Consider the following 10,224-nt stretch of genomic DNA (forward strand, 5'->3'; position numbering starts at 1 on the left):
GAAGAGTTCTGCTTCCACTTAAGATCTAGCAAAGAAAACTGGATTCCAAAGACTGGCAAGCCCCTACAAGACACACAAACCGTTTCACCTTTGGTGGAACACTTGAGGAAGAGGCAGCCACCGAAAAAGCAGATAAGAAGAAAACCACTAAAATTAACAAATTCTCAAAGTGAGCTAGTATGACATTGTAGAATAACTCAGACCCAAGAAGAATCCTCACTCGAGTACTCTTTTTCATTAACCATGCTCTTAAAAGAAATTGAGAACAGAGAGAGCCCTCCTCAGTGGCACAGTCACGAACTTTCCATGGACCCTTATTTCATATAAAGCAAAATCCTTAAACCACTGGAGAAAGAGCAGAAAACTTTTCTGTCCTCTTCCTGTCCCTGGGCCCAGGCAGACATCCACTGCTCTTGGAGGAAAAGTAAAAGCAAAATCTGTCTGCCCCCAGGGAGGGACAGGGAACCCCTGGGATCAGGCCCCAGCACTGACACAAAACAGACCTCTCACCACTGGGGTGGGGCAGGAGACTCTCCCACTCAAGACATGTTATCACCACCCCTGAGGGCCTGCCTAAGCCTGAGAGCCGCCCAAAAGGACAAAGAACTCCATCCCACGCCCACCGTGAGCCACATCATGAGTGATAAGCAATAGCAGTCTTACTGGTGGGGGAGGAGCGAGAGAGAGAGACGCTCCCTCAATGGTAGACGTGCAGAGACTACTGAAAGCTGAAGGCGGAGCAAGAATCCTGAACAAATCCCCCGGCAGCCGAGGCCGCGCACAGCACACGGCAGCATCAGCCCCCAGTCGGAAGAATCTGAGGTGTGCGATGCACTGAGGTCACCTGTAGCACCAGCAAAATCGAACCCAGTTCAGCTGTTGACGAGGTTGACTCAACACCCGTGCTAATGGCGTGACATAAGAAGAGGCATGATTTCTGGGGGTAAATAGTATTATTTACTTTACCCTCCACTGTCCTACACACAGTGTTCTGCATTCAGTAAAAAAAATGATGAGACACAGAAAAGCAAGGACAAAATAATCCATTGTCAAGCACTAAATTAGTAGTTGTTAGAGCAAGTAGGTAAAAATTCAGCAAGGGTTTTAAAGACTTGAACAGTATTTTAAACTGAATGAAAATGAAAACACCCTATCAAAATTTGTGGGATGTTGCTAAAAGCAATGCTTAGAGGGAAATTAAATGCTTTTATTAGAAAAGAAGAAAGGTCTCAAATCAATAATCTAAGATTCTGCCTTAAAAAATATTAGAAAAAGAAGAGTAAATTAAGCCCAAGGTAAGCATAGGAATAAAGTTAATAAAGAACAGAGCAGAAATCATAGAAATAGAAAACCAAAAATCAATGAGAAAATTAATGAAACCATTGAAAACCTTTGAAAAGGTCAAAAAAACTGAAAGACCTGAAGCCAGGCCAGGAAAAAAAGAGGAGAAACAAATTACCAATTTCATGAATGAAAAGGAGATATCAATGCAGATTTTACAGATATGATGAAACAAATAAGAGAATTTTATACCAATAAATTAGATAACTTAGGAAATGGACAAATTTCTAGAAAGACACAAACTACCAAAGTTCTCTCAAAAAGAAATAGATAACCTAGATGGCCTTATATTTATTAAAGAGATTGAATTTGTAGCTAAAAATTTTCCCACAACAAAATCTTTAGGCCCTATTGCTTCATTGGTGAACTCTGCTAAATGTTTAAAGAAAAAAATAATACCAGTTCTACACACAAACTCTTCCAGAAAATAAAAGACTAGGGAACACTGCCCAAGTCATTCTATGAAGCCTACATTACCCTAATACCGAAACCAGGAAAAGACCCTAAAGGAAAAGAAAACTACAGACCAGTATCTCTCATGAATATGGATACAAAAATCTTGAGTAAAATGTTAGCAAATCGAACCCAGAAATATTCAAAAAGGATAATAAATCATAAATGTGTTTATCCCAAGAATGCAAGGTTGGTTCAGCAATTGAAAAAAATCATTCTATTTCACCATATCAACAGATCAAAACCAAAAACAAAAAATATGATCATCTCCACATGTATAGAAAAAGCAGTTGAAAAATTCAACCTCCCTTCATGATTTAAAAAGAAAACCAGAACAGCACACACACACACACGCACGCACACACAGCAAAATAGGAATAGAAAGGAATTTCCCCAAACCGAAGAAATTGATGTTAACATCATTCTTAACGGTGAAAGACTGAGTGCTTTCCTCTGACTGGGAGCATGGCGAAGATGTACATGCTCTCCACTCCGATGCAACATTTTACTGGAAGTTCTAGCCGGTGCAGTAGGCACAGGAAAAAAAACAGCACATACATTTAAAAGGAAGACCAAACTTCCTTTATTCACCAGTGACATGACCACCTCTGTATAAGACCCTGAAGAATTTACTTTAAACAAAGCTATTAAAATTAAGTGGGTTCTGCAATTTCGCAGGATATAAAAATTAATACATAAAAATCAACCATATTCTTATACACTCATAACGAACAAATGGAAATTGAAGTTTTTAAAAATACTATTTGAGAACCATATGATTTCACTTAAATGTGGGATATAAAACTGAAAGCAACAAATGAACAAGGCAAACAAAAACTCACAGACGCAGATAACAGCTTTGTGGTTTCCAGAAGGAAAGGGAGTGGGGAGGAGGTAGGTAAGGGTAAAGAGAGTCACATACCTGGTGACAGAAGATTTGACTTTGGGTGGTGAACACAGTGTAATATACGGACGATGTCTTATTGTACACTGAAATCTATATGATTTTGTTTACCAATGTTACCAATAAATCTAATAAAATATATATCAAAATATATATATAGTAAGAGATCTCACTAGTATGATTTTATATTAATTTCATGGTGAAATGATAACTTGATTAAAATATTATTCAAATTTTTAAAATTTTTAAAATACCATTTACAGTAGCCTCAAAACACATGAAATTCCTGGGGATAAATCAAAATAAGTACACAATTTGGTGAAAATTCCCAAATATCACTGAGAGAAATTAAGGGAAATCTATAAGTAAATAGAGAGAGATACCGTTCATGGATCAAAAGACTCCATATTCCTAAGCTATCCATTCTCCCCAAATCTATCTACAGATTCAATGAAATCCCAATAAAAATTCCAGCAGGACTTTTTGTAAAAATTTACAAAATGATTCTAAAAGACCATGGTATAGAAAAACGAAGGACCCAGAATAGCCAAAACAACTTTGAAACAGAAGAGCAAAGTTGGGGGACACACCCACTCACCCCGTGTTCAGTTACAGAAGTCAAGACAGTGTGGTGTTGCCATAAGGATGGGCGCATAAGTCAGTGAAACGCGATAAATAACCTAGAAAGACCAAATGTTAGAATAAAAGGTACTCCGAGTGCTCTTACCGTTTAGGAAATCACAAGGGTTGTAGGAGCTCTGTGCCAGGAACGGGCTGCAGAGACCAATACGTACTTTTTCCGTTTCCCACTCCCTCATTATCAGCATCTCCCTTCAGAGTGACAGGTTTGTTGCAGTTGATTAACCTACATTGATAGGTAATATTATCATAATCACCCAAAGTTTATATTACAGTTCACTCCTGGCATTGTACCTTCTGTGGACAAATGTAAAATGACACATATCCATCATTATATTGTCATGCAATTTCTTTAATAGTTTTAGGTCTATTCAGATTGCCTATTTCTTGAATGAGTTTTAGCAAGTCGCGTCTCAAAGAATCGGCCCGTCTCATCTAGTTGTGGGCATACAGTTATTTGTAGCATTCCTTTATTATCCTCCTAATGTCCACAGACCTGTACTGATGTCCGCTCTCTCATTTCCGATATTAGTAGAGTGGTCCCCCCTTTACCCATCATTCCACCTTCGGCAGTTTCGGTTACCCGCGGTCAACCATGGTCTGAAAATATTAAGTGGGAAATTCCAGAAATAAGTAATTCATGAGTTTTAAATCATGTGCCATTCTGGGTAATGTGATGAAATCCTGTGCCATCCTGCTCTTTCCCACCCAGGACGTGAATTGTCCCTTTGTCCAGTGTATCCAGCGCCTGTTGGTCAATTGGTTATCAGAGAGTCACCGCATTCACATAACTTTTATCACAGTATATCGTTATAATTGTTCTACTTTATTATCGGTTATTGTTGTTAATCTCTTTTATAAATTGAACTCTATAAGAGTTTAACCTGATTTATAAATTGAACTTTATCACAGGTACGAATGTATAGAGGGAAACAGTATATGTAGGGTATGGCGCTGTTTGTGATTTCAGGCATCCACTGGGGTTCTTGGAATGTATCCCCTCGGATAAGAGAGACTGTCATTTGGGTCTTTTCTCTTTCCGTTTAGTTAGCTTGGCTATAGGCTTACTAATTTTATTGATCTTTTCAGAGAAATAGATAAAAGTTTTCTTATACAGAAAACAAAAAGCACAAACCATAAAAAAAATAGATTGGACTTTATTCAAAATTTAAAACTTTTACTCTTCAAAAGACACTTAAGAAAATAAAAGGCAAGTCATGGACTGGGAGAAAATATTTATAAAACATATATTTGGACAAAAACATATCCAATATATATAAAGAATAATTCTGACTTTATAAGAAGAAAACAACCTGATTAATAAATGGACAAAAGATTCAAACAGATAAATCACCAAAGGTAGATGGTTGGCAAATAAGCACATAATAAGATGTTCGTCATTAGACATTAGGGAAGTGTAAATTAAAAACCACAATAAGAAAGCCTGACTATACTATCTTCTATATAGTACCGACATACTATGCCTTGTGTAACCTACTAGGGTTGAGCTGACTGGAATGGCTAAAAAGAATCTTAATGATGATAACAAGTGCTGGCAAAGATGCAGAGCAGCTGGAATTCATACTTACTGGTGGAAATGCAAATTTTAGAAGTCTGCTAGTTTCTCGTAAAGTTAAATATCCACTTGCCACGTGACTCAGCAATCCCACTCCTAGATATTTACCCAAAAGATGTGAAAACACAAAAGGCCCACGCGAAGACATGGATCCAAGTGTTCGTAGGATCTTTATTCATAATGGTCAAAAACTGGAAGCAAGCAACTCAGCGGGACAGTACTCTGCAGCAAAAGGGGAGGGGCTGCTTGTACACAGCAGCGCGGATGAATCGCAGAAGCACTGTGCTGAGTGAAAGGAGCCAGGCACAAAGGACTGTGCTGCGGGGTTTCCATCCTGGAGAAGGCAGAACTAGAAATCAGATGGGCGGGTGCCAGGGCCTGTGGGTAGGGGTAGGGGTAGGCGGCAGAGAGGCAGGAGAGAGCTTTCCGGGGTGATGGAAATGGCCTACACGCTATTGTAGTGGTGGTTACACAAGTAGGTACATTTTCATAATTCAGCAATTTTTTAAAAAGAGAGAATAGTACCTTAATAAATAGGGGAAAATGAGGAAAAAATAGAATTTTGCTATGTATGTTAATTGGCACAATTTAAGGTGGATGAGTGTAAATTATAGTAAAAAATACAAGTGGAAATTTAATAACTGGCATTAACAGTTTTGCCTCTTGAGCTTTTTATTTCCCAACCACGTAAATGTCTACTGGTAAGGACACGTTTAGGATTTTCAATAATCCATATGTCTTTGTGAAACACATTCCCCAGCATGGTAGGTAGCTTATTGGCCAGGGTGGTCATGTAATATAAGTATATTCAACAGAGGATCCAGATAACGTGCTAAAAATCCTGAGGCCGAAATATATGTCTTCCAAAAGTCCTGTAGTACCATAGCAATAGCAGTGTGGATGGACGGTTTGGTTTCTTTCCGATTCGAATCTCACCTTCCTGCTGAACCTGTCAGTGTAGATGGCCCCTAGTACTACGCATCTGTTACGTCCAAAACCAAAGTTATTTCTCCCCCTCCAATGTTTGTTTCTGTCCCCCTCCAAATACTCCTGTTCTTCCTTCTTCTGGTTCCTTATTCTAGGGGCAATGTCACCAACATCCGTGTGGTCCCCCAGACTGGAACGTAGGTATCATCTTTGATTCTTCTCATTCTTTTCATTGTTCTTTTGGATTGATTCGTGAAAGCTTTTTAAATATTAAGGATATTATCTGTCTTATGTATACAAATGTTTCCAGTTTGTGGTTTACCTTTGTATATAGTATTTGTGTGTATATGGTGGTATAGATGTTTCAAATTTACCAATTTTAGGTTTCTGCGCATTCACATTTATCAGTAATTTTCTTTATGGTGTCTGGGTTTCATATCAAGCGTAAAAATACTTGGGCTGTTTTATTCAATCAACATTATGATCATAGGCCTTGGGCCTAAGCTTTTCAAAAACCTGTAAAAATATTTGAAACCTGAAATAAAATATTTTTTGTTCCAGAAAACAGAAGGAAAATTGCAAAATATAAATAATTAACTTAATTAAATGTTTATGTGTCCATAAATATAACATTAAATCAGCTTCCTTATTAAATTTAATGTTCACAAACATTTTTTAAGTACATAGCTGTATCACACCTACTTGAATTTCAGTGGCTCTCGTATTCAGTCCCCTCTTCCCGCTGACACCGGCTAATTTCAAGCCCCGTAAAGAAGCACCAGTGTCCTAGTTGGTGCAACACCACAAGTTTCTGCGCTCTCCAGGTCACTCTTTACAGAATTACTGTCCAACACAGAGGCAGGAGTACGCCGCTGCCCCCCTCATCCGCGCTGGACTTGTTAGTGCGGCCTTCGAGGCTCATGTGGCCTGGCTGACATCCAGCCTCTCTGCTCGTGACTGTGGTCGCTGTGAGCCCGCAGCCAGTTCTCTCGGCCCTCCCCGTGCTCTCGTGCCTCCGGTAGTGGTGTTTTCTCACGGCGATGCCTTTCCTTCTCGCTTCACCTGGAATTTCACTCTGTTCTTCGAAGCTCAGCTTCCATACTGCCTCCTTGTATTTTTCCTGATTCCTCAACTTCCTTGCTCTGCGTGTGTGCGTGTGTGTGTGTCTGCCACAGAACTTATTCATTCTTTTGTGTTGTGTTGCTGAATTGCGTATTAGTCTCCCAGATGTTTTATAAGTTCCCCAGAGCAGGAATCGCGCCTAATCCCTGATGGGACCGATACAGCGTGTGTTCAGTAACATACTCATTGGATCAAGCTCCTTATGCTCCTCGCCTTCCCTTTAACCCTTTGTCGTTGTCGTGTAACGGATCGTGCTGCGAAAGAGTAGAATAAAATGTATATGGAGAGTTTAAAATGTCGCTTTAAAAAATGTACCCACCACCTACCTAGCTTAAGAAATGGGACACTGCCAGTCTCTCTGAACCACGCCGCCCTCCCGCACCGCCCCAGCCCGCAGATCAGCCCTAGCCCAAGGTTTATGTTAATTATTTCCCTTGTAGTTTCACTGCAGATTCGTGTCTCTGAACAGTGGTGTTTTGTTTTGTCTTTTTAAATTTCATTTCAGTGAAATCACACTGTGTGTCCTTCTCACTTTCTTTTTTCCTTCAGCGTTATGTTCTGGAGACAAACTCATGTCATGGGAAGCCAGAGTCATTCATTTTCAGTGTCGTATGGGGTTTCATTGTATCGTATACACATGTTTACGTGTTACTCTCAGTGGGCGTTTGGCTTCTTTACCTTTGGGGTCTGTCGTGAACAGTGCTGCTCTGTACATCCTTGCCCGTGTTGCCTGGAGACCGTGTGCAGACGTTTCTGCAGAGTGGCTACCTGGGAGTAGAACCTCTGTGTCAGAGCGTACGCGTTTGTCTAGATTTAATGTGCAATGCCAGGTTGTTGTCCGAAGTGACCGCAGCAGCGTCGAGGGGAGCGTCCCGTGCTCCAGGCCTCCTCAAGACATGGGGTAGTGTAAGGTTTTCATTTTCACCTGTATAGTGGGTACGAAATAGGATCTCCTGGTTTTAATCTGCGCTTTCCTGATTACTGATGTGGTTGCTCAGCTTTTCGCATGTTAATTGCCATTTGCGTTTCATGTTGTGTGAAATGCCTACTTGTGTCCTTAGCCCAGTTGTCTCGGTGCCTAACTAATGAATCTTTCCTCACCGATTTGTGATGCCAGCATCATCATAAATCAACTTTCCACATACGTGCAAAAGAATCAGTGGCTCTCTGTTCTGGTCCTTTGGTCTGTCTGTCCATCCTGGGGGCGATACTATACCATCTTTATTACAGGTCTTGGTACTTGTGGGTCCTTTTCTCCTTCCTATGCCTTCTGTGATTGGTGCCATTTATTATTTAAGGAGAGAAAAAAAGGTTATGGAGAGAGATGGTCTGATTACTACTAGGCCAGCTTTTTTTTCATTTACATATTTTAAAGTTCAGTTACCTACTTACCCCCTTTTCAAAGACAAAACAAAGCCTTCTCTTTGACATTTACAATATTTTTAGCCTTTCGATGTAGCCATAAACCTATCATTATTCTGATCATAGTTCAATAGATATTTAATACTCTTTTTGTTCTTTGCCTTCAGCCCATCCTTAAGAATAGAATCCAAAAGCCTCACATTTTTAAAAATGTACTTGTTTGCTTCTGGGCAACCAAAAAAGTAAATTTGATTTTCCTAACGCTCGCAACTCCGCTGTGATGGCTCAGTTCTGGTCACCAGGCCTGGCCACCCTCCAGCCACTGTGAGGTTGTCGTCGCCGAGGCTTCCGTATTGCTCAGCACTTGCCTTTCCTGCCAAAGTCTAGTTTCTCTTTGTCTCCGAGTAACCTTATTTCCATATTTCCCAATTTCCCCGTCAGCTGCTGCCTGTGAGTTTTTGGACATCGTGGAGCTGCTGCTCCAGTCTGGCGCTGACCCCACGCTCCGAGACCAGGATGGCTGCCTGCCGGAAGAGGTGACAGGTTGCAAAGCCGTGTCTTTGGTGTTGCAGCAGCACGTGACTGGCAAGGCTTAGTCAGAAGACTAGAAAGCCACAGTCTGTAACAGCACAGGGCTTCGACGATGAAGGAAAACTGCGAAAATCATACTTCTGTTACCACCCACCTTTGGTGTACATTGGTAATAAAGTCGGTTCTGAGAAACGAGGATTTTGAAGTCTCAGCTCTTTATTCTGCTTGCATACATTCCTGCGAGTACAGATTGGGTGATGAACATGTGTACTGTGCATAACACAAGCCAATTCTGCTGAGCGTGCTCTGAAATTTATCACTGTTCTCGGGGGGGAGGAGAGGAGACACGTCGTATTTCACAGTATTAAACATGGCTGCTCTGAAGAAACATACAGAAGAAAAAAATGACAATACTACACTGACAATGAGAGAAAGTTTCAGGAAATCGTAGGATGGTGGGGATCATGTGACCCCGTGGCATTTTGTACAATGTGTCTGAATAGGAAACTAAAGTGTCTGTTCTCTTGGTGGATAGAATCGGGAAGATAGGAAAGAAGGGGGTGTTAATGGGGGGAAAAACGCGGAAGAGAGAAAGGGCAGAATTTAGTCACATTGGGAAATAGAAGTCAGAGGAACAAACAAGTACTGAAAACCTCAAAGCCTTGGGCATTTTAGAACACGATTCAGCAGCCTCACTCTAGGATTAAAACACAGGTTCTGGAGAATTCACAGGTTAGGTCAGGACTCCTTAAACTCACCTTCGCAAAACAGGAAGGAGTTTCTCTAGGGCCCTTCTGATTGGCTATTGTCCCTGTCACACATGGCAGCAGTCTCTGTACACACGCTCGGGCCTGACCTGTTAGGCTTCTTTGGGTCTGATGTGAAAGCCAGAAGGTGCCGATACTTAGGTGTGAGTGAAGTTGTTTCTGGATACCAGGAGAGCTGCTATTTTTTATTAAAACATAGACACGTAGGTCACAGTTCTTGTTTAAAGGACAGACAAGTGTGCCACTGTTAAAACTGGCCCCCTGCGTTTTCCCCTTTAAGCCTCAAGAACTCCAACTGGGGAATTCCTTGACATTTCTTACTGCATAGGAAAGGGGACAGCTGCCACAGGTAAAGAGAAGAAACAAGTTGAGCCGCAAAGACGACCATTTAAATGATAATTTTTCTAACGTGTCACTATTTAGATAAGCAATAAATTTGCTTCATGGAGCCCTCAACAGACACGGTTTTCAGTAGCCCAAGCTAACGTGTCCTTCTGGAACAGCATATTAACACTACTACTTTGTGACTTTTCTAACCTAACTTCTTCTTTTCTGAGATGTAAACCAAACCATTACCTGTGGAAGTGTTACTGCAATTCACA

At 40.8% G+C, this 10,224-nt stretch overlaps 1 protein-coding gene across 1 annotated transcript in view; it reads left to right on the plus strand.

Moving 5' to 3' along the window:
• The window catches only part of ACBD6 (acyl-CoA binding domain containing 6), a 146,360-nt gene extending 137,307 nt beyond the window's left edge, over positions 1–9,053 (plus strand). Inside the window, exon 8 of the mRNA XM_011361215.2 lies at positions 8,766–9,053. Coding sequence (XP_011359517.1) covers positions 8,766–8,920 — 155 coding nt within the window. The 3' untranslated portion in view covers positions 8,921–9,053. The remainder of the gene's footprint in view (positions 1–8,765) is intronic.
• Positions 9,054–10,224: the final 1,171 nt, after the last annotated feature.

This window comes from Pteropus vampyrus, unplaced genomic scaffold (assembly GCF_000151845.1).
Source record: "Pteropus vampyrus isolate Shadow unplaced genomic scaffold, Pvam_2.0 Scaffold65, whole genome shotgun sequence".
NCBI classification, from domain to species: Eukaryota; Metazoa; Chordata; class Mammalia; order Chiroptera; family Pteropodidae; genus Pteropus; species Pteropus vampyrus.